At 37.0% G+C, this 24,353-nt stretch overlaps 3 protein-coding genes and 1 long non-coding RNA gene across 9 annotated transcripts; 3 read left to right on the top strand and 1 right to left on the bottom strand.

Annotated features, from left to right (window-relative positions):
* The first annotated feature begins 1,841 nt into the window (after positions 1 to 1,841).
* On the top strand, positions 1,842 to 7,698 carry LOC113727791 (serine/threonine-protein kinase GRIK2-like). Of its 6 annotated transcripts, none has more exons than XM_072077150.1 (14): positions 1,845 to 2,067; positions 2,572 to 2,719; positions 3,028 to 3,197; positions 3,321 to 3,707; positions 3,805 to 3,879; positions 3,973 to 4,017; positions 4,444 to 4,518; positions 4,837 to 4,924; positions 5,127 to 5,251; positions 6,207 to 6,302; positions 6,667 to 6,733; positions 6,851 to 6,966; positions 7,107 to 7,185; positions 7,337 to 7,698. In XM_072077150.1, exons 4-14 carry the CDS (start codon positions 3,378 to 3,380, stop codon positions 7,489 to 7,491), a joined length of 1,251 nt encoding a protein of 416 aa, XP_071933251.1. In that variant the 5' UTR covers positions 1,845 to 2,067; positions 2,572 to 2,719; positions 3,028 to 3,197; positions 3,321 to 3,377; the 3' UTR covers positions 7,492 to 7,698. The 6 variants fall into 6 exon arrangements, with proteins under 6 accessions (XP_071933258.1, XP_027107954.1, XP_071933252.1 ...); XM_072077149.1 differs by having other exon boundaries at positions 1,845 to 2,124; XM_027252153.2 differs by having other exon boundaries at positions 1,843 to 2,719.
* A 556-nt stretch (positions 7,699 to 8,254) lies between these two features.
* Positions 8,255 to 9,528, top strand: LOC140035780 (uncharacterized). The gene is made up of 2 exons (XR_011839722.1): positions 8,255 to 8,868; positions 9,040 to 9,528. It is a non-coding gene; the product is annotated as an uncharacterized lncRNA (long non-coding RNA).
* A 3,375-nt stretch (positions 9,529 to 12,903) lies between these two features.
* On the top strand, positions 12,904 to 15,221 carry LOC113742427 (F-box/kelch-repeat protein At5g60570-like). The gene is made up of 2 exons (XM_072077144.1): positions 12,904 to 13,190; positions 13,417 to 15,221. Exon 2 carries the CDS (start codon positions 13,763 to 13,765, stop codon positions 14,960 to 14,962), a length of 1,200 nt encoding a protein of 399 aa, XP_071933245.1. The 5' UTR covers positions 12,904 to 13,190; positions 13,417 to 13,762; the 3' UTR covers positions 14,963 to 15,221.
* Positions 15,222 to 21,539: 6,318 nt separating this feature from the next.
* LOC113742417 (uncharacterized) lies at positions 21,540 to 24,038 on the bottom strand. Its single transcript, XM_027270256.2, has 2 exons — positions 23,504 to 24,038; positions 21,540 to 23,188 (listed from the first exon to the last, which is right to left on the bottom strand). Exon 2 carries the CDS (start codon positions 23,186 to 23,188, stop codon positions 21,896 to 21,898), a length of 1,293 nt encoding a protein of 430 aa, XP_027126057.2. The 5' UTR covers positions 23,504 to 24,038; the 3' UTR covers positions 21,540 to 21,895.
* Positions 24,039 to 24,353: the final 315 nt, after the last annotated feature.

The following is a 24,353-nucleotide window of genomic DNA, read 5'->3' as shown; positions in this document are numbered from 1 at the left end:
TTTTAAATTAGAAAGGCATGGAAGCCACTTCCTACTTAAGAAAATATTATTTGCACTTCATTTTTTATTATTTGCAATTCCACTATTTGTTTTATCATTTAGTCTAATTAATGAAAATTATATAACCAAAATGATTATTAAAGTGTGAATAACAAAAATGGAGTGTAAATAATCTTACTTATTTAAATTAATAAGAAAGCATGAAAAGATGTTATATTTGTTATCTCTTCTTATGGTCTTATAGAAGTTTTAATTGTTGTAGAATCATAAATAACGCAAGACAATCGGAAACGTGATGGATTGAAGTTCAAATAGGATAATATGCATATTAACCAACAATTTGAAATGAAAATATTTTAAAAAGTAACCAACAATTTCAAATGTGAAAAGTAGATATGGAAGTTGAGAGGAATATATTTTATAAATTAAATTAAATGTGAAATGCTAGAAAAATAGAATTGATAGTGGGAAAATTCGTGGAGGCTTGTTGCTAAAAATCCCTTCTCAAATTTATATAGATATAGATATAGATTAGGCCGGTGGTTCATTGTCCTAACCTTTCTAATACTACTAATATTTGCATTACTAGAGGAGGAGCGCCCGCGCATCGCGCGCAGATGTTTGATGCCTATGATTAAAGAGAATTTTTTATTTGACAAATAATAGTATATTTTAGAAAGAAATAGTCATCAAATATGACAAAACTAATAATAGTACATTTTAATTGTAGCACACACTTGTACACTTTATTTTATCAATACTTTTATAATTTTATCATTTCCAAAAGAACTTTACAGATATGAGTTGAAAATCGCTCAAGAGAAGACAAAAGTTATTTCAAACAAAGGAGTACCCTCCAACGATTAGTTATAGCAATGTGTTAATATATTTTTGTATTAATTGCACAATAAAAGTCGCACTTAAATTAAATATGTCTATAACACCATTTCAATAATTATACCAACACATAAGTTTATATGAGTTGTACTCGATGCAAAAACGCTTGCAAAATAATTTCATATTTCAGAAATACCCAGATGTCTACATTAATCAAAACTTTAAATGTACAAAAATGAGGGCATTTCAGTAAACATACCTAAACACTTGTTGCTCTCAGTTGTATCAAAAACTTAAAAAAAAAAAAAAAACTATACAATATTCCGCATTATCAAAAAACCCCTATCCATGCGGTTAAAATTCAAATCCTCTTTGACCACAATTCATTATTATATAGTATAAGGAATCTCTCCAAATTGATTTGAACCAATGAGCCCCCCACACATTAAGGCAGGTTATAATGATAAGGTCCGTAAACAAATCAAGTCAGTCTTTGGTTTAATTGAGTCTGAGTCTCGACTCAATTTTATCAAATTCAAACTCAATTTTATCACCATACAAACACACACATATATAATTGAATCGGCTCACAGGTTAACAAATTGAGTTTCTCTATACTAAGCTCGATTTTAATATTAGTTGACTCACGAATTAACGAATTGAGTTTCTTTATACTCGGGTCGATTTTAATAGCTTGATTTGGTTGATTCATGCTCGATATTGGCCAAGTTCAAGTCAAATTTTGATTGAGTCGATGCGGTAGTAGTTCGATTCGTTTGCAGTTCTAGATGCCATGGCAAAATTTGTTAAAATACCAATATTGTCCACATAGAAGTGAACAAAATATATTCTCACCCTTTTTTTTTATGGTCCCTATAACTAGTGCTTTCCTCTTGTCGACCCTGAAATCTGAATCCCGCCGAGGGCCCTACTTTCTTTTTCCCAGTGTATTTCTCGCTCCTCACGCTCCATCTAAGCTAGAAAGGCTGCATTGACACGTGTTTTGAAATTTTGAAGTAAATGCTACTGAACATTCAATCTATAGTCATGAAGGATCTCAAATCTCTCTTCTCAGCCAAACTTGCCTTTGTAAAAAAGGTACTCCAGCTGTTTTGGAACCACATGAAGCATCAGGAATCTAAAACCAACATTTGACAAATGCCAGCATCTTTGACAAGGTCTCCTACCTATATTCCACAGATTTTGTACTTAGCGCTCTTAAGCAAAGCGGTGAGTTGATGAACATTTCACAGACTCTAAACGCAAGAATCTGATTCTCTATTTACGGTACTCTTTTTTCAGCTTTCCCTCACTTTCATTCCAATCTCTTCCATTTTCCGAACTCCAAAGTCTAAACCCAAAACCAAACTCACACCAAACCTCTCCGGGGAGCAGCCACGTAACAACCAAATTTTCAGTCGAAGCTTATTTATGTGAATGGAAAGTTGAATACTTTCCCTCCCCATTCCACCCCCCAAATACCAATTCCATTTCTTTCAAAGCTTCCAAGTCCGGATCTCTTCCCTGGCCTCCTATTTCCATATAAGACAAAGGGATTTGAAATTCGCCTCAGATAAATCCTCGCCGTGCATCCCTCTTCCGTCCCTCCTAAATCTCCTCTCTACCTCCTATTTCTTAGGGTTTTCCAAAATCAACTGCAATTTCTCAATAATTTATCAAAATCGAATCTTTTTCATTTCCTTATTTGATTCACTCATACAATAATTTAATTAGTTTCGAGTCGGTGGCCAGGAGCATATATTCTTATTTGTTGAATTGCGAAGGCAGTTACAATTCAACTTCCGGGATTGTAAACGGCTGGGTTGTTTCTTCAATTCGGAGTGAGGGTTTTGCTGAGATGCTTCATTCATTGTGGTAATCGGTATGTAAAAATTCGATCTTCATATGGTTTATTTTTTCCCCACCTCGAACTGCACTTTTTTATCTGTATTTGACACCATCGTCTGCGACTCTTGATGGGACTTTTCCTTTTGCTGGAGAATAAAGTATAAAAAACCTTTTGGGAAAAAACAATTTGCTTTGCTTGCTGATTGCAATTATTGAGAAATTGGAATTGGATGATCTAATAGTATGTTGCTGTCTTTGAACTTGTCGTGGTTGATTTGCATCTATCTAACATTGGTAATGTCTAGCAAAAAAGTAAAATTTGTTACTTTTTATTGAATACAGGAGATTTAGGAAGTATTTTGGGCTGCAATCTCCTGTTTGAGATGTCAGGGTGGAATGTGAATGGCATCAGTTTGATCAATTGCTTCTATCATTTCTCTGAATGGCATCCTTTATTATAGCAGTCTGCCTTTGGGCATTTCAAAGCCCAGATTACATCACTTTCTGATAAGGTTAATATCAACACCTTCCCTTTCTTTCATAATTAGTAGCAGTAATTTGTGTGTTTGGGTATAGGTTGTGTGGTTCTTGATTGATAGGTTAACATCTTCATCTGTCAATGTGGCATTTTTCAGGTGTTTGGATCAGAAAACTTGTTTTGCTGTAGATTATTGGGTGGAAATAACTTAGCCATGTTCATCAAGAGAGATCCTCTTGCAGAAGCAACGGAAATGGGTTGCTGTGGTTGTTTTGGTTTTTCTTTTGCTAAAAAGCCGAAAAAAGTTGTGCGACCTAGAGTTTTTGGGAATTACACTTCAGAGGAATCCTTGTTGGATCAAGAGATGGAAGTGGAGGATGGTGAGTTTGATAATGGTGATGTAACTGATACTGGAAATGGGGATGATAGTGACTTGCAAAGTCCGGTCAGACGATCTGAGGAGATTCTCAAGTATAGACTTCAAAATTCATTGATTTGCAGGGAAGTTCCAGTGAAGGAAACCCACAAACTTGTGCGGTCTGAAGTAAGTAGCTAAATGACGGTTTGGAAGTCAATGCATTTAGCGCTCATCTTTGCTATATTACGAGTATAAATTGATCCTATGGTTGGTTTCTTTTAAGGATGAAAATGGGAACAAGATGATTAATGAATATGTTCGTGAATATAAGATTGGTTCTGGAAGCTATGGCAAAGTGGTGAGCGTACTCTTCTTGATATCTACTGCTCATCTATGCCCATAGGCATTTAATCAGTGATTCTGTGGTCTTATGCCTAACAAAATGTCACAGGTTCTTTATCATAGCAGTGTTGATGGGATATATTACGCGATAAAGGTAATGCCTGCTGCTGTGTTTTCTGAACTGTTCGAACAATTTGGAGACTTTTTTGTAGTTTCTTGCAATATGTTCTGAATGAACTGGCATGTTATGCCAAATTTGTAGCTTATTTTTTTCAATCATTTACTTCATTAATTTGTCAAAAGGCCTTTGGTATGTTTGATAGGCCTATTGATTTGACAATTCTTCGTATGATGAGCCTTCTACTATTGGTTGAACGTTGAAAATTTGTTTTAGCCAGAATCAGAACCTAATTAGTTCATTTGGGTTTCATGTCAAACCATGTAGACAGAGAAATTAGGCATGGTCCTTTTAGGTATCTGTTGAATGTTATGGTAACATCAAATGAATGATGGAATGGTGAATGGGTACAATTTAGCTGGTATACTGGAGATAAGTAATTTTCTTTCCTTTTGAACACAGGCTTTTCACAAGTCTCATTTGTTAAAGCTGAGGGTTGGACCTTTTGAAACTGCTATGAGTGATGTCCTTCGCGAGGTACTTTTATTGAATTCTGTGGTTAACTTTGTAGTGTCACAGTCAGAAGTTTGGATGATTCTATTGCATTTCTGATTTATATTCTATTATGATGAGCTTTCTGAAGGTTGGTAGTCTTTCTTATGTTTTGTATCATACGTGGAAGTTTGCAATTGCGGTCAACTATAGAATAGAGCATTTGTGAGTCTGCTTTTTATTGTGCATTGGTGGCTTTAATGTTTATATTGCTTTCTTGAAGAAGTAGTGAATTTCAATTAGTTCACCATTTTCGGATTATTGGGATAATGAATTAATGCTTTCAATTCTTACGCCCTGCAGGTTTTGATAATGAAAACCTTGAACCATCCAAATATAGTGAATCTTGTTGAGGTGATTGATGACCCAACCACAGATCACTTCTACATGGGTATTCTTCAATATTGCCCCCCACGCCACTCCAACCCTCTCCTTTTAAAGGGACAAAAGAAATAAAAGGAGGAAAACAGAAAAAACAGATCAATGTTCCTGAAATAAAGCACTTGCTCTTCATCTTGCTTTACCTTTATGAATTTCCAAACGTTTAGTGTGTGGGTAGTTTAGTTGACCACTTCTATCTATTTCTTGTTCAGTTCTGGAGTATGTGGAAGGCAAATGGGTCTTTGAAGGTGCTGGCCCACCTGGTGGTCTTGGAGAAAGTACCTCACGGAAGTATTTCCGAGATATAATTTGTGGTTTGATGTATCTTCATGCACATGTAAGAGAAGGATTGTCCTTTTTGACTCATCTTATATGTGCACTTTCTTTACTCTAAGCTAACTGGTCCAATCCATTAAAATGTTATGTTTCCCTTGTGTTGAAGTAATTTTTTTTCTTTTGTTAAAGTTTTTCCGTGATGCTTGCTGTTGCACAAATTACTTGGTCAACTGCTAATCCCAACTGCTGATTTGTGGCAATACTTTTTATTTTTTGGGGGGCTAACCCAAGGCTTCTTCACTAAAACTGAATCTTTTATAATTTGTTTTCTGACGTGCTTTGTGAATATGTTTCATTGCCAATCCATTGTGCTTGAAGTGGGTCTTAATCTTTTCTGTGGTAATTTAAGCTCAAAGCCATCCGAAATAGAGCTTCTTAGTGATGGTGCTCATCTTTCAGTTTTTTTTTTTCGCTACCAAGCATTGTAAGGGACAGGATTTTCATTTTTGCGTTCTATTAGCCATTGTAGCTGCATGAATAAGGTCTGTTATAATCACAAAAAATTTTTATCTCGGTAGTGTCCTAGCTTGTGCTGATACTACCCCTGCCTATTGTGGCTTTTACCTGATTTTACAGCCTGTGTTCTGCTTCATGTATTGCATTGCTTAGAAGACAATATAAGTTCTTCCCCTCTGACGGACGCAACTTAGGCTTATAGATTACCTCCTAAGTAATCTTGCAAGTTGGATCATTTAGGTATTGTCTGGTTGTGGATGGTTTATGGTATTCTTACCTGCATCTAAGATTCTGGTAAGATTGAAACCTCTAAACTTGATTGCTCTCCCAATCATCTCACCTAGCTATGAACCTATAACTTTGCTGAAGAAAATGGCCATTTTTTTCCTCCTATGATGTCTTACTCATGCACAGCTTACCTAAGCTTCTGTCTTTATATTTTGTTTGCTCAACATTAAAATGTTCTAATGTTTTGGACTAATTTCATTCCAATTCCACAGAATGTAGTGCATGGTGATATTAAACCTGATAATCTCTTGGTAACTGCTTCTGGGACTGTGAAGATTGGTGATTTCAGTGTTAGTCAGGTTGTTGAGGTAATGCACTGCTGTTTTCCTGATATTGTTACCGTAAGGTTGATCCTTACTTGATAGAAGAAAGATTCCTTTTAGTAAGGAACTTAAGAAAGATTAAATAGATCAAGAATTTTTCGTTCAACCATGAAATCGCCAAACACTAAAGCAAGAAATAGTCTTCCTCTATTGTTATGGCACATCTGCGTTACCTTTCCTTTGTTAGAAATAAGCCTCCATTTTGTTGGATTGTGAGGATCTCCTGGTGAGCGATTCGGTGTGCACTTTGTAATGGGTTTGTTTCTATGGCTGTGATTGTTGTTTTATTTTATAGCTTTGCCTCCTAATTTTGGTATGTGATGTTCTCTTATTCTGCTTTTACTCTTAGGATGATAACGATGAACTTCGCCGCTCTCCTGGGACTCCTGTTTTTACCGCACCAGAGTGCTGTTTAGGTAGTTATATGACTGATGTTGAAAGTATGCTAGACCTGAGACTTCACTTCTGTATATTTACAGAAGTACTTTGCCCAATATAGTCATGTCATTTTTTTATATATATATAATTATCAGGTTCAACCTATCATGGCAAAGCTGCTGACACGTGGGCAGTTGGGGTTACATTATATTGCATGGTGTTGGGAAGGTATCCATTTCTTGGGGACACCCTTCAGGACACGTATGATAAGGTATTCAGTAGTCCCACTGCCTCCTCACTTATGTATAAATGTCCTGTAAAGAACAGGAATGCTTGTTATTCTTTTTATGCCTTGTTCATTTGCTGGTTTCTGTAGCTGTTTGTAATTGGGGATTTGTACTCTTTTCGCAGATCGTTAATAACCCCTTGTATCTCCCTGATGGAATGAATCCCCTGCTGAAGGACTTAATTGAGGGGCTTCTCTGCAAAGGTTTGTCTCACGTCTTTGATTAGCTGATGATGCTCAGAAGTTGATTTCCGCACGCATACTGCCATTCCCTTCTTGTGCTCTCTCTTCATTCTCAGCCTGTACACGAAATTCTTGGCCCTTGTATTCTTTCTTATAGAAATTGTCTCTGCAGACCCCGAACGGAGGATGACACTAGAGGCTGTTTCTGAGCATGCATGGGTGATTGGTGAAGGAGGGCCTATTCCTCGTTATTTATGTTGGTGCAAAAGGAACAGCAGATCAAAAGAAGAAGTCTCTAATGGGAGCGCAGTGGATCTTCTCGCTTGATGAGGCTTTCCATTTTTGTATAGCAGTAGAGTTTTTGGTCCCTTTCTCCAGTCAAGGAGGTGACTTGCGAAAACTGAATGAATGAATGCAGTTTTATGTATGCGAGGCATCGCAGTATAGAGATGAGAGGCAGTGAGAGTCTCTTTTAGACTTGCTTTGTTTTGTAGAGAGCTATCACGTTTATAACATCTTTTTCTTTTCTGATAATTCCTTGCGTTCATCAGCTCCCAATCTTCCTGCCGTATTATTAGCCATGCAAGTTCAATAGAAATGCTATTAGGAGCTTAGTGAGTTGACTTGCTGTTTACAACGTGACCGGTGGATGTTTCAACGTCCCACATCTAATGCTGCTTTTCATTCACATCAAGTGCCTTCAACTGCTGCTTTTCAAGCACTCTTAGCACTATCTGCCCAGTAAACTAGCAAGTCAAGTATCATAGGGGAAGTTTGACAGAGAAGTGAATGGTAGAACCAATAAAGATTTTTTTTTGGATTCATCCCTGGAGTTGAATACCTTATTCAAGAATTGTTTTTGATCCAATCCGTAGGAATCATCAATAAAAAAGGCAAATCCTTTATAATACACCAGATCCGGCTTGGTTATTGATAGAGTGAATAGATCCGTCATTTCTTAAAATCTCTCTTCTAATTCAAAATCGTGGTGTAAGATGTACCCTTCCCTATTCCGGGCATGGAATAGATGAAATAAATCAAAAAATGGTTGGTTCCCTTTGCAAGCACAAGTATTCCCACTGTAGGAAAATAGTTACCCGCTTGGTTCAGACTCAGCAATGGCAATGTCTATGACCCATTAATAGTAATGGCTTTTTGGGGATTCCCTTTGACAAAAAACTGATGCTTGGTAGTAGCTGTGCATCTGCATAGGAACCTCACCAACCTCCATTTCTCTCTCTTCCTCTAATCTTTCTTCTGATTTCATAATTTTACAACAAAATCGACATAAACCCAGTAAATGAGGGCCACTTTCTGTGGCTTATGGGAAGGGAAAAAGAGAAGACGAGAGAGGAGAGGAGATATAAATGAGGGTTGCAGACAGAGAGAATGATGGGAGTTTTTTTTCAATCAGCAAGAGCTTGGCTTTGTCATGTTTTCGTTCATGTTGAGAAATTCGGGAATGATGGGAGCACTTTTGGGTGTCCCATAGTGATAGATGTCAACCAATCATCACGTATGTATGGGTGTGTCGAGCTTGAAACCCATTCCATAGTGGTGATTCTCCCTTACCAAACAGCAGGTAAAAGATTTTGGCTCGGGACTTCGAAAGCACCGCATGTAGTTTTTTATAGCCGCCATGAACCTGTCCCATCCCTGCTTTAAGTTTGTTCCATTCCATGCCTTGTCTTCATTGATTCTAAGGTAAAACCCACTTTGCTCCTTTGCCCGTAATTGTAACCTAAATTAATTGCGTCCAATTGACCCCTTATTTATTCCGTTTATGCAATGCTATCCAGCCTTACCGGCCTCATTTTAATCTGAATAATAATATCTGATTTAAGCATCGGAGCACAAATTTTTCTTGCGTTGCAGGTGAGCCGCGCCGACGGCATCGGACCTCAGGCTCGTCCAGAAGGATCTTGCTTGCACACAATGAATGCTTGCGCCAATGACAGAATGCCTAACAAAACAAATAAAGAAACAAACAAAATTACGGCATCCTCATCAACCGCGTGTTTTGCGGTTGCAGCAGGAGCATGAGGCGAGCCAGCTTTGCCATTAATATGCTGTCGCAAGGATTTTGTTCTCATCTTCCACAGCAATTTTTGACTCTTCAGACGTTATCTGCCTGCATGTCTTTCATAAGCAATGGCATCACCTCATTTGAATAGTCTAATCATCCAACAAGTGTTTGGTTACAATAATATCTAAACCCAAAAAGAAAAAATTTGGTTTTTTGGGTCACAATCAAAATTCTAAGATAGATGGCGAAATTTCTTGTTTTACCCTTAAATTTTGCATCAGATGCGATTATCTATTGCTCCCACCCATCAATATAAATTGCATCATTTGTTTTCCTGATATGATTACGATAGAAAATGTCAATAATAATCTTAGTGCCCGTTTGATAACATAAAAAAGTGCTGAAACTGAATTCATTCAGACATTCAGATGTTGTGGGTGTTTGATAAATAAAAATTCACCTGCTGAACTTATTAAGTGGTACTGAATTTGTATGTATTTTTTTCAGCACAAGAATCGTAGCTGAATGCTTAATTTGATAAGAATTAAGAGATTTACTTCAACTACTTTATCTTATCTACCAAATATGTCCCTGTTTGTTCATTACATTCAAAATCCTTATCTAATTAAACAACCTAATATTTCCTATTTAAAATCCTTATCTAATTAAACAAAACAACCTGATATTCTCTATTCAAAAAAATTTTTTAACAATAGTATTTTTTTGCAGTAATTTTCATCCACAAACATTTATATTTTGATATATATTTTTTTTTGTGCAGATAAATATTATTTATGTGATGCAACTTATCCACACACACGTGGCTTTATGACACCATATCGAAATATTAGATATTGGTTGTCTGATTTTCGAAATGCTTCTCGTCCAAGATCAAAAGAATAACGCTTTAACCAAGCACATGCAAGATTGAGAAATGTAATTGAACGTGATTTTGGAGTATTAAAAGCTCGTTTTCCTATTTTCAAAACGATGAAACCATACCCTTTTCCCACACAAAGAAATATTGTCATTGTATGCATTGCTCTTCACAATCATTGTCATTTTCATACCTAACAATTTTAAATTAATTAAATCATAGGTTCTATTTCCTTTTTGGATTAAAAGATAGAATGGCAAAATTGTACAATTTAGTTTCTTAAGCATTAAGTTATGAATATTTATCAAACAGTATAAATAGATTCAGCATTAAGATTCAGATATTCATATATCTCTTTTCAGTGCTTAAAATTCAGCAAATTAATTATTTCAGAGTTCAGAATTCAGAATTCAGATTCAGTGTTATCAAACGGAGCCTTAGTAAATCAGCTAAATTAACCATCCTTTGTCATGTTAAAAGCCTATTACTATATATTCCAACAAGTACGGCTTAGGAGGACATGGAGGATAAGTTGATATTATTGATGAGTTGACAAGGTAGCCTGAGCTATTATGGAAGCTTGCATTATACTTCTGTTTTTATTTTGGAGCATAAACATGTGCTGACAGGGACAAGTAACCAAAGTTTTTTCTTCTTCCTTTCAAGTGCTTTATATATATTTTATCTCTCAGTGGTGATTGTGTTTCTTTCTTTCTTTCTTTCTTTTTCTTGATGTGATTAGGTAGCAACGAATTCTTGATGCTTTCTGGGCTAAGTACAAAGGGCCACTTTTCTCGTAATTCATAAAAGAGAATAAAAACATCAAAGGTGAGAGGTGAAAGCAATGAATGGAATTGTACGTACGTACGTGTTTGTATTACTTTGGCTGCAAGAGGATCTACGAATATTTTAACCCATTGAACCATCAACAAGTTTTGATTGTTTTACTGCTATTCCTACAATATACTTATCGATTATGAATTTTATTTTATTTTATTTTATTTTATTTAAAAAAACACATTATATAGCCAGCCCGTCTTGTGGATTTACCATAGTAGTACTTTTCACGTCATTCCGTAAGGGAAAGAAAGCAATTCGTATTCCCATTTTTGTTAATTACATTTCCGTTATCATTTTAATTTTATAATTTTTATTTATTAAATTATACGATAAAATAAATAGTAACAGCGTAAATAACAAAAAATGAAGTGCAAATATCCATCCTGTAATTGATTTTATTTTTTTTTTCTTTTTGGCAAGATCTTAATTGGTGAATGTGAATAAAAAAAAAACTGACCTGAAAAGCAAGGAAAACCAGACGCAGACAGGTAGATGCCAAACCGAAGTTGATTGCTGCTGCAGGACTTGTACTTTTACTGTTTGATCCAGCCAGGAAATTAATAAGGACGCTCAACATCAGCCAGCCACGTTTTTTTTTTTTGCCCATTCACTTTGCCGTATGGATTGACATTATTATTTTTTTATTATTGTACGTAAATTTTTTTTCAAGCAAATTATTACATAATTTAAATGCTTGAATTGGATATATTTCTTTCAGGCAAGAATTCAAATTGACCTTTTACTTTTTATTTTTTGATACAAAAATTATTACAATGACAAACACCTAAGCTACCTTCGACCACATGAACCAACTCATAAGACCTGTACAATACATTAGTGCACTACAAACTGTGTGTTAGTCCAACTCATGCCATCCAAAGACTAACTCATTATTGGAATGGAATTTTAAATTTTTTTTTGGTTTTCTTCTGTGAGCCAAAATTTCTTTTTTTTTTTTTGGTCAGCAACAACGATACATTTGTATAACCTACTGTATCGTAATTTAGGACCAAAACCTCTTGCTGATGGCAAATATGTTCATCAGTTGCAAATTGTCAGAGTAATCAAAACTGTGAACAACCAGTAGAAGACAATTGTTAACTGGCAAATTAGTAGGAGTAGCATGAATATGACAAATTGCTTTAATCATATTATATATGTATAAAACTAATAGTATATGCTTAGCCACCGTGTTTGACCAGCTCTAATTCTAATCATCAATATGCTTAGCCCATGTTTACCCTTCTTAGAGATTGATTTGCCTTTGACACTTTGCCTTTGTCCACCCACATGGTGAGAAAAAGGCAACAAGGGTCAAACTTGTTTGCTGACCACTTCATCTATTATTAATTTTTTTCCGAAAGCGAGGCTAAAAAATGCTGCTTCTTCTTTCTTCTAATCTATTTACTGAGTAATTCGAATTGGTCAAACATTGTAAAAATATTTCCACTTTCAAGGGGAAAAAACCGCTTCAAAAGCCAAGTGTATGAGATCTGTCCGCTAATCGTCATTTTAACATGATAAGAACCTCCATATTTTCCATCGGTATATGTAAATCCACAACCTAAAAAGTTAGATTACCCTTAAAAATTAGCTACAAAGCCATAAACCATGCGTTAATTTTTGAGTTGAAACCAATTGCTAACTCGTTCTGTTGTATATTATGTTTTGTCGAAGAAGACACGCCAGCCAGCAAGCAATGATAATACTAATATATTGTATAGATGAGATAAATAGTCAAAGCCCCCCATGCTTTGCTAGATTTTAGAATTCTGGTCTCACTTCAAATAAAAGAGAGCTAGCAAATAACTTCATTAATGATGAACAAAATCTGATAAATGTACTCGACAAAGTACAAGTACAACCAAAAAGTGGGGAACTTGAACTGGAAAAATGTAGAATAATATGTGAATTTCCGGGCAGAAAAAAAAACTATCTAACTAATCAGGGACTAGCATCGCAAAGGGAGATACTTTTCTCTTTGGGTCTCTCATTCACTAAACTCCACTTCTCGCCTGCCCTCACTCACTCTCTCTCTCTGTCTCTCTCTGTCAAATAACCGCTTCCGCTTTTTCTATCCCTCTCTAACACATAGGCACGCACCAGATAGTGTGTCTCTGGTAAAATGTTCACCGGGAATCAATTACCGGCCTTTCCAACCTCAGAAAAACATTTATTACGATTTTTGTTGGGCAGTGAAATCTCCTTCCTCAGGCTCTGACTTTTCTCCGGCGTAGATGCGTCAACTTTCCGGCGAGATCCGAACATCTCCGCTGAAACCCGGTTCGAATCCAAATTTATTTACTTTTCTCTTTCTGGTATTTATTTGTCTGGTAACTTGCCATCAAAGTCGTTGCAAGTTATCTTTCTGAGGAAAACGGCTGAGAAAATAATGAAAATTGTGGAAGTGTTGGTTAAAGATTAAATTTTTATCGGATTTTTTTGGCTTAAATTGGTGCTTTTGTTTATATGGGATTGGTATTTTTGTATGATAAAAGTTGAAATATAGGTGTTACTTGAAGAGGGGTGCGGACTTTTCATATGAGGTGTTCAGTTTTTGAGGTTGTTTAATTGATGGATACGATTTCAAGGAAGTGAAAACTGGTGAAAATTCGAGCAATTAATGGAGTAGCTGATTTGGTGTTTCACTATTCAGCTGATAAAGTTGGCATATAGGCGTTATATCAACACGGGGTGTGGATTTTCCGTACGGGGTCTTCAGTTTTTGAGTTTCTTGAATTGATGGACAGGATGGAAAGATAGAGAGAAGTGGTTAAAAATATGGCTGTTTGACAAAGTTGCGGATTCAAGATTTCTTTTTCATTGCTTTTCTAATTGGTCCGGGATAGGATATCATGGTTTTAGAAACACAGAAGTTGAAGAAATTGCTGACTTCTTCGTATAAGATGAATAAGTTGAATTCTGATTGTTTGGTGGGGGGAATAAAAGGAGGAGAAGTGGCAGTGAGGTCAGGAGTAGGTGATGATGATCAGGGTAACTTTGGATCAAATGATTCTTTTCTCCCTGGTCTACATGATGATGTTGCATTGACATGTCTTGCTTGGGCATGCAGATCAGATTATTCCTCATTGTCTTGCCTAAATGCGAGGTTTAATAAGCTAATTAAAAGTGGAGACCTATATGAGCTGCGGAGGCAGTTGGGCGTTGTGGAGCATTGGGTGTATTTGGTATGTGATCCAAGGGGATGGGAGGCATTCGATCCCTTTAAAAACAGATGGATGAGGTTGCCTAAAATTCCCTGTGATGACTGTTTTAATTATGCCGATAAGGAGTCATTAGCTGTGGGGAGTGAATTGCTGGTTTTCGGTCATGAGTTGTTTGAATTTGCTATTTGGAAGTATAGTTTGGTTCATCGTGACTGGGTGAAGTGTGAAGGGATGAACCATCCTCGGTGTTTATTTGGATCTAGTAGTCTTGGTTCGATCGCTATTGTTGCAGGGGGGAGCGATAAGAACGGTAACATACTGAAATCTGCAGAGCTTTATAATTCTGCCACCGGCAGGTGGGAGATGTTGCCAAACATGCACTGTCCGCGACGGCTTTGCTCTGGTTTTTTCATGGATGGAAAATTCTACGTGATTGGTGGGATGAGTAGTCCAACTGACTCCTTGACTTGTGGGGAGGAGTTTGATCTTAAGACTAGGAAGTGGAAGGAAATAGAAGGCATGTATCCAACTGTTAATAGAGCTGCCCAGGCACCACCTCTTGTTGCAGTTGTTAACAACCAGCTTTATGCGGTTGAGTATCTAACCAATATGGTAAAGAAATATGACAAGGAAAAGAACTCTTGGGATGTGTTAGGAAGACTCCCAGTCAGGGCTGATTCTTCAAACGGTTGGGGTCTAGCTTTCAAGGCCTGTGGGAAAGAACTTCTTGTTGTGGGTGGTCAAAGGGGCCCAGAAGGTGAAGCAATTGTGCTGAATTCTTGGAGTCCAACATCGGGGGCCAAGAACGGCACTTTGGATTGGAAGGTCCTTGGTGTGAAGGAGCATGCTGGGGTCTTTGTTTACAACTGTGCTGTCATGGGTTGTTGAGAGAATTTTCTCCATTGATTACTCAAAACCTATGGATCTCTGATATGTGGCCTTGGTTTAGGTTGTTTCTTCAGACATTTTTTGATTGACCAAAAATTTGTTATCATCTGGATCTCCGTACCTCATATCTCGAGAGGGGGACTGGTTTTACAATTTTGTAAACATTCCTGTAACTAAATGTGCCTCCTGGTGCTCATAATTCTGTGGCCTTCTATTTTCAAGGGTTTTATCTAAGATCCCGTCTTTCATCTTTTCCTTATTCTTGGAACAGTAGAAAGTTGCTTCTTTTTTTTTTTTTTTGTTTGGGATTTATCTATCGTTAACTGGAGAGTGGCAAAATAATGCAGAATTGACGGGATCTGAGTTGGCTTTCTCTTGTGCCTGCATCTTTTGTACTTTGTTCTTGTCCTCGGATGAATTAAAACTGGCTCTATTCATTTAAAGTATTTGTTGATTTTTGCCGCACAGCTTGCTGCAATATAAGACTCCTTCCGGTTCTTTTCTTGTGTGTGTGGAAACTTTCAGATTTGCCAATCATATTTCCAGCGCGCCAGTCATGTTTGTCCGCATTATAGACCAGTGAAGTTATATCTCTGAGTTGCACACTGTCACTGGCTCAAAGCAGAAATAATGGAGTGAGAGTCATGGACTTAAATTTACATGGGGAGTAGTAGGCTGTGCAGCAATGAAACCTCTGTCACCCAACCCCCACCACACCTTCTTTAGCAGGTTTTTCTTTTTTAGTTTTGTTTTTTCATGTTTTTTATAGCTTTACTGCAATTCAACGCCTTTACTGGGGATGTGGCAATCAGTACCCCATTATCCTCCCTTCACCTGCTGGCCCTGGCAGTACAAAGTACAGACTCACATGGTCATTTTTTTTGTCAATCAAGTAGCCTTCTCAGTCGTAGTCAGTCTTGATTATTGGTCACTGAATCGATGGATTTGGCTTTGATTACGAGCCCCGTTCCGTTTCTATATGCTAGAGCTCTGGAATTGCTGAGGATTTGGCTTCGGACAAGCTCAGAATGGGAGTATACGTGTAACTCTTCTGACTTTTCAATCCCAGGAAACACTTAGCTAGCAGAATCAATCATAACATTCATACATTTTGAGGTTGAATCATTATGCACCAGCCCTTTGGTTGGATGGTAAAAATCTGGAAGTCAAGACAATAGTGGCTTGGAACCAACAACCACCAAAAAAAAACCTTTTTAACGCTAACAATTAATGCATATAAAAAAAAAATTCAATCATACAAGAAATATATATACTGCTGTTAAATCATGCACATGTGGCATATATTCATAATTGTTAATACTATAAAAAATTTGTTACAGTGCCAAAATATAAAACTATAACTTTTTCTTTGTATACTATCTTCTTCTCTCGTTACTTGATTTTGCTTCTTCTTTCCTTTCCCCCCTCAACTCCGAAGTGGGGGTAAATCTTTAAATAAATATGTATAACCTGATGATACAGAATTCTTGAACAGTATGGATGCATGATGAGTTGGGGTATGGTCCTTTTTGCACGGCTTTTGAGTAGTGATTTTGTTTGTGTACCGGATCTAGATTGAACCTTTCATGAATGAATAGGAGGGCCTTTGTTAGTTCGTTATTGAATACTTGTTCTTGGACTGCATGTGGGATTGACTTTTACTCCGCCACACTTTAGTACTCTTTCCCAGAGGCCCCATAGGCCCATATGGCATATACTTGTTATGGTAAATATTTGGTGTTTAGCCGGGTCATCTTACCCTTTATGGATAAAGCCTCCTGGAAGAGGAGGAGTGTTTCCACCGCTGCTACTTTTCATCTTTCTTTCAGAGGCTGTTGGGAATCATAACTCGCAGCTGCTGACTCCATCATTGTTTTGCTTATTTATGATCTAGGTACACTTTTTTGTTACTTTTATGAGTGAAGCCCATTTGAAAGATAAATAGCCATCCATTAAGTATTTGAGTAAATTTTATATACACTATCATGGTTGGATGGATAATACATGAGCAAATTTTGCACGTGTATCATATATCTAATGGTGATAGTGTATATAAGATTAATTCTAAGTATTTTCTGGAGCTGAACCTGACTCAAGAATTTATTTCTCTTTAAGGGGTTTGACTTTCAATAATATTTAGAGTAAATCTTATATATACTAACACTGTATACACTATTACCGTTTAATTCATGATATGTGTGCAAAAGTTGAATTTCAAATTCAAATTTTGTCTAGTTGTTATTCATCCAATGCTGATAGTGTATACACTGTCAGTGTAGGAAAGATTAATCCTAGTTATTATAGTCGTTCTCCTCTTGTTATTTCGAGTAATTTTTTGTATCATAATTTTGGAAATCCAGTTTTTTCTTTTTTATATTTTCATTTGGTCTGAGCTTAGAATTTAGATCTGTCAATGGACGGAAAAAAAATTAACTAACATCTACTCGAAAACTAAGCACGAATCGAAGCACCTTCATAAGACTACCTACCTGAAAACTAAAAACGTGATCAGTTAGATGCACTCAATAGTCATTCGCAACAGCGCCTAATCTCTTTAGTTTTGTCAAACAAATCCACAATTAGGCCTTTACGATTGGTTCCCTCACGTTATCGAATTTTTACGGAAAAACAAATCATAGATAGGAGTATTATAATCCGTATTTGGAGCTAAGGATGCCCTTTGAAAAACGGGATTCCGATTAGGGATGCAATCAAATTGAATCGAAATCGAGTATTGTCATACACGAGCTCGAACTCGATGGTTGCGCACAGAACTCGTGCTCGACTCGCATTGGTTTGAGTCAATGCGAGCCTTATCGAGTTCGAGTCAGAAATTTTCATTTTTTTTTTTACAAATTTTGAGCTAAAAGACATTATTACCCTTTAAAAAATTTCATACAACCTGAAATATTTTGTAACTTCAACCACTCTTTTGAGCATAAGGATAATTTCATAATAATAATATATTAGAGAATTAAAATTTAAAAAACTAGATAAAATTTGACAAACTTTTGAACATTCCATTTGGATACTCGAATACGATTTGCTCAACATATCGAGCTACTTGAATTCGACTCGAACTCGATCAACCCGAGTCCAAGTCAAGTTTTTTTATCATGAGCAGCTCGGTTTGATACAGCAAAAACTTGACGCCTTTGATTGTGCATTTAAAAAATAATGCCAGTAATAAAGTTACTGAGTTCCACATCAAAACTTTAAAGACAGGTCATGTTCGCATTGGAAAGTGTGATTAAGCCCAAGTATACACGTAGATAACCTAAAAGCTGAAGCAAAAGATTTATGTCGTTTTGAGACACTCTACCACCAAAGTTGATGAGGTATAAGGTCAGGGAATCAAACCCTGCCTCTCACCATTGGCCACAAAATGTAGCAAGCCACTTCAAGTGGCTTCCAGAAAAGTGCACTACTAAACGAGTGCGTAGTGCACTCGTTTGGATCGGTAGGTGGTTCAATCCTCTTCGATTTTTCTTTGACCTCTTCAGGTCTTCCCCTCCCCATAAGTTTTGGGCCTGTTGGGCCGTTGACTTTTATCATCACTTGAGGAAGATCAATTTGAGGGCCCTGCATCTGAGGATGAAGACGGTCTTCTACGTTGATCATCAAAGAGTATATGTTGGATTTCTATGCATTTTTTTCGCTCATCTTCGGCCATACATGAACTTGGGAAGATCCAAGAACATTTGTTGGTTGCTCAACAGCAGATAATAATGGATGGTCTTTTGCGTGCAGTCCAAGGCACGAAATTGGAAGCAATGAGGATTTCTTTTTTTGCGCTTTGGCGCATCAGAGAGTTTCCTAACAGAAAATGCAAAATGTACATTGTAAGTGCCCGGTGCAACCCAATGAGTACAAACAATTTCACAATGATACACAAAGATATATCAAATTTAAGCACAATAAAGAAAACTTAATTAAAGAGAAAAGATAAGAAATGCAAACCAAATATCAATCCAATAGCCTCTTCAATTGATGGCGATGCTAACCAAGATGTACAAGTGAAGGTTCACTCCTTCCTCACCCCAAACACTCTTTGGTTGAGCCAAGGAGTTTTACAACAATTCTAGTTAACCCTCAACAATCTACACTTGAAAGATCACTCACCCAATTAAGAACTATTTTATACAAATGAGGCAACCTTCACCAAGGTTTTACCACTCCAAGTGATAGGTTCACCTTCACCAAGGTTTTCACTTGAGCAACCTCACAACCCAACTTTCCCAACCCCTTGTACAACCAACAAAGAATCTTTCTACTCAAAAATCTCACTTGTAAGCTTGTATTTTGTGTTGGCAAAAGTCACTTGTCTTCTTGTGCTTTGGGGTGTTTATAGAAGGTGAGAAATGGCTTCAAAAGGCTCTCCAACGGTCAAATATTAAATGCTGTCAAAACTAGCCGTTGGCCTGTCGGACGTCCGAGACCTCCTGTCGGACGTCCGAACCCTGCGTCCAAACCACCTGTCGGACGTCCGAACCCTGCGTCCGAACGTAGGCAGAGAGTCATCAAATCTTTGCGAAATTTCTCGGACGTCCGATGCGATCGATGTGCGTCCGAAGCGTGCGTCCGATCCTTCCGGACGTCCGATGCTTCCTCACGAGCGTCCGACAGAGTTTCCTTCTTGATGTTCTTCATCCTTTCGGACGTCCGATAGCGTCCGACATGAGTGCCCTGTTTTTGCTTCTTCTTTTATGCCACAAGAATCTGTTCTAACAAATTACTCACATAAAAACATTAGCCCAAATCTACATTTTGGTTTGTTAATCATCAAAACCAAGGATTGATCGACCAAGGTCAACATACATAGACTAGATGAGCTAATAATGAATTGCTGTACCAAGGCTTTCTATCTTAATTTTTGACTAAAATAAAGCGGTAATATCTGAAGGGCCAGTTATAATGATCTGATGGAAGATAGAGCAACCGGATATTGAAGGAAACTGTAGCCACTGTGCTCAAGAAGTTGCACAGATAGAAGAGAGAAATTTAATTTGTTCGCAAGGAGCAGATGAATTTCAGTTCACCAGGATGTCAGTCAGCGTCATATATTGCAGCCTCATTTTTCTTGACAGCAGGATTCACCCGTTCCATTTGCCTGCATAGGATGGAAGCAAGTTCATGCCATAGATGCATAGTAGTAATTACAAACTCTTTTCTTGATTCATTAAGTGCTATAGATGCTGTTGAACACGTTTGAATGCTGCTGATTCCCCCACTTAGAAGCCTCATTGGAGCAGATCTAAGAGCATCTCCAATGGGGGTGTAATGGCTCCCCATTACACCCCTCCATGACACGGCTCCCCATTGGAGCCGTGTCATGCGGATTACACGCATTGATTTTTCTTCCCATGGCAACGGTAATATAATTATTTTTTTCGTTGATTTGTTTAATTTCCTATATAATTATTTTTAAAAAAATAACAATATATTATTTTTGAAACATAGAAAAAGATATATTATTCAAACTTAAAAATTAATAATATCATTTTTAGAAAATAAAAAAATTCAAAATGTACAAAATTTAACGAAAGTTAGTACTTTATTTTTAAAAAATAACAAAATTAGTTTTAAAAATTACTTTATTTATTTATGGGATATGAGTTATGCATTATTAAAATAAATATTTGATTAATTGTGGACCCATGCTATTACACCTTGCGGAGTGTAATCCATTGTGAGTAAAAGTGTAATAAAAGAGGAAAAAGTGGAATGCTGACGTGGCATGTGGATTACACTCCACAAAGTGTAATCCATTGTGGATGCTCTAAGAGGTGTTGCTGCCCCACACACGACAGGTTGTTTCTTGTCAATTAAATGCTGTCAAACATTCAACAGTGAATTGATACTCATTAGTACGCGTCCCAAAGGTACTATGGAACTCCCCGTATATATTGATAACATAAAATGTTTTGTCCTGGCAAACATGCTACCATTCTACAAATGATACGGCCTTGATAATTAGCCAAACCAGATCCAGTAGGAATTTACAATAATGAAACAGCCGGAATACAACATGCAGAAAGATGCAGAAAATAGCAGTACCAAGGCTTAGTTTGGGAGTTTAGGATAGAAAAGAGAAGAAGGGAAAACTTTAGTTACGAGAGAAGAGAAGAGAATAGAAAGGATTGTTATGTTGTTTGAGAGTTTTGAAAATTAGTGAAATAATTTTGAATATAAAGTCATTAAATATTTATTCAAAACCTTTTTAAGGATAAAATAGATATTTTAAAAAAATTTCACAGGCTTCCTCCAAATTTCTCTCCAATTTGGGAGGAAAAATTTTACCTACAATTCACCCTCCCATTCATTTCTTACTAAAAACTCACAGAAAAAGGAAAATCAAACTCTCTCCTCTTTCCCGCTATTTTCCGTCCAAATCCTCAACTCCCAAATGAAGCCTAAGGCTTGAGTACAATCACTTCCAGCAACTCACGTTACCACCACAAGCCCGCAGATTGCAAATTTATGTATTTACATTACTCCGTCGCTATCGATAATAAGGTAGACCATTATGTTATCCTCACAGGATTCATGTTCCGGTAGCCATTCGAATAAATCATGCTTCAAAGTCAACTCTGCCATATCTTAACCAGTTGGCAGAAGAAGATAAATTAAACAACTCCATAACATAAAGGAGTCTAGTACTGATACATGAAAACTCCCAAAGACATACAAAACAGTGACATGGAAGAGAGTGGCTGATTATCAACCCACACACTCTCCTCAATTTATTTTACATTCAATGAATTAAAGATCCTCCATAACCTAGAGGATAAGATCTCACACTTGAAACACTAGTAAATAACAGTTCAAAGGAAAGAGTTGTACATCAGAAATCTAATCCACAAACTTTCCTCGATTTATTTTACATAGTAACTTTGAAATGATATATGGAAATGAGCAAATGTTTCATGAGCTTCAGTCCCCCAACCACTGATGAACAAACACACCAGAATTTCTGAGACTTCTGAAAAGACTCATGCAGTCTTCACAAATGGCACCTTTGCAGTCTAGCGACTCTGAGCACTGGAGGAAAAGTTCATCAACACGGCATATTACTCCAGTTTTGAACAATTCACCAAGAATGTTCAACTTCAGTGTTCTTGTATTAATCCTAAGGACCACAAAATCATCATCTTCCACTGTTTCATTAAACCAGCGAGCAAAGTCAAACCCTTCTATATCCATTGGAGCACTCAAGTACTCATCAGAGTCCAGTTCCGGAGCAGCATTTTCTCCTGCGAGGCCTGGATGGTAAATAAAAGTGATACCAGGAGTTTTGATGTGAGAAGACAGGACAGAAGTGTTATGATCCATCAAAAATACACTGAATGCTCGTTTACCAAATGAACTATAAGGTTTAAACAGCTCATAAATACTCAAGTTTGTGGATTCGTCTGCACCAACATTGATGTGAATGAGTCTGTTCCTTGTTGAAGTATTCAAAAACTTGGGCAGATAAGAAACTTCCCTCTTGGTACGTAGTGATTTTTCATCCGTTAGGGGCTCAATGAACTTCATAAATGGTTTGTTATTTGTGATGGCAGGGCATTCATTTGGAAGTTGAAATTGCTCAAAGAAAGCAGCATTTTCAAATCTTTTCTTAAAGATGACTAGAGCATTTGAGCCAACACCACACACATGTATGATATCAGAACTCTTTAAATATAATGAAACTGGTGTGGCAGACCTAATCAGGCTTCCAGAGTAGAAGTCATGGGCACCAACAAGCATAGCACCAATGCCACCTGGACGTAAAACACGCTCAATCTCAAGCACGAGAAGAGCTGGCACAGATACCCCATCAAGAGCTCTCGAGAACAAAAAATCGAAGGAATTATCTGCAAAGTCGAGCTCACAAACAAATCTGCGTTTTAGAAGTGAGAAAGATGGGTGGCTACCAACAGCAACAGCATGTCGGAAACCCAGCTCTCGCAGAGCTGATACAGCAGAGGCAGAACCCTCCCCAACACACAAAGTTTTCGAATTAGGATCCAGCAAATTCTTCCCCATAAGCTCCTTGAAAACATTATTAGCCAAGTTTTCAGTCTCTTTGCTAAGCATCCTAAAACCCCCATAAAGAGAAAACCTAAAAACCGAAAGGGGATTTGAAAACTCGCTGAAATTGTAATACTCGCTAGAGCCAAAGTTCAGTGGGCATGCATCCAAGTTCAGCAAAATTGGCTCCATTTTTCGAGCATCATGGGTCATCTGTATAATGGAAAGCACAAGCAGAGCAGACCCTAACGCAAATGCCTTAACAAACATACGTTTCATTAAAGTCCCACGTAGCATTTGCCATTTCAAGACCGTCAAATCCATCTTTTCTTTTGTCCCAATTATCCCAAAGATAAGGCCTTTCAGAGTGTTCTACCTCAGATCTAGATAAATCAATCAGGAATCAAAGTGTGTGCAGCTAAAGTTGTGATTTTGGAGTTGCAGTTCACAAAATCAGTAATGTTAAAAACGACAATGAAATTGAAGCCAACAGATACGTAAAAACAAAATACTTAGCGAGTACAAAACCTGGAAGAGGTGTGATTTCCACCCACGAGTAATCCCATTGACATTTGGAACCCAAGCCAGACCCTTTTTGGAACCCTTTTCGGCATTGAATCAAGCATCTTGTCCACAATCATCAAATCCAAATCTATGAACCAATTCTATCCTCCTTACATCCTAACAATGTGTGCTTAAAACTCCCTACTATTTATCTACATAGCATTGATTTCTATGAACAATTTCAAGAGTTCTCCAGAGAGGTTTCTGGGATTTGGATCTGAAAGAACTAATGGGAGTCAAGTCAGAGACGGTGAGAGGAGTCCCAGGCGACTTGGAGTGGGCTTATCAAGTACTTGCTATCTATCGAGTGATAAAAGGTCAAAAAAGATTCCGAAGGTTCTTTCCCCTCGCTTATATTACACACGTGCCCCTTTTAAAGGGACAGACGCCTTGAGCAAAATAAGTGATAAAACCATACGATCATCTGCTAATCACTAATTAATTAATTAATTAAAGTTCTAGTAGTACCCTTTTAGTTACATTTTAGGATTTTTCTAAACGAATAATATTCGATACACACGTTGTTTTATTATACTTATGCAGACACTCACATCTATTATACTCCTCCAATGCGAGCACTTTTTTACCATAATGATTTTTTTAATTTAAAACTAATATTTTAATAAATTTTATAGCGTTAATCAAATCCTATATTTTATTTCAAAGTAACTTTCTTCCGTTGGTGATGTTTATACTCTATAGGTTTGGACACATCATATCACATGCAATAATATCATGAAAGTTGTCGGTGGATTTGGATTTGAGTAATGACTTATTTTGAGGTAGCCTCTGAGTACTAGGTAATATGATTAAG

This window comes from Coffea arabica, chromosome 1c, assembly GCF_036785885.1.
Source record: "Coffea arabica cultivar ET-39 chromosome 1c, Coffea Arabica ET-39 HiFi, whole genome shotgun sequence".
NCBI lineage: Eukaryota > Viridiplantae > Streptophyta > Magnoliopsida > Gentianales > Rubiaceae > Coffea > Coffea arabica.
Note: the sequence above shows the minus strand (reverse complement) of the source record. Positions and strands in the feature narration are given on the sequence as shown.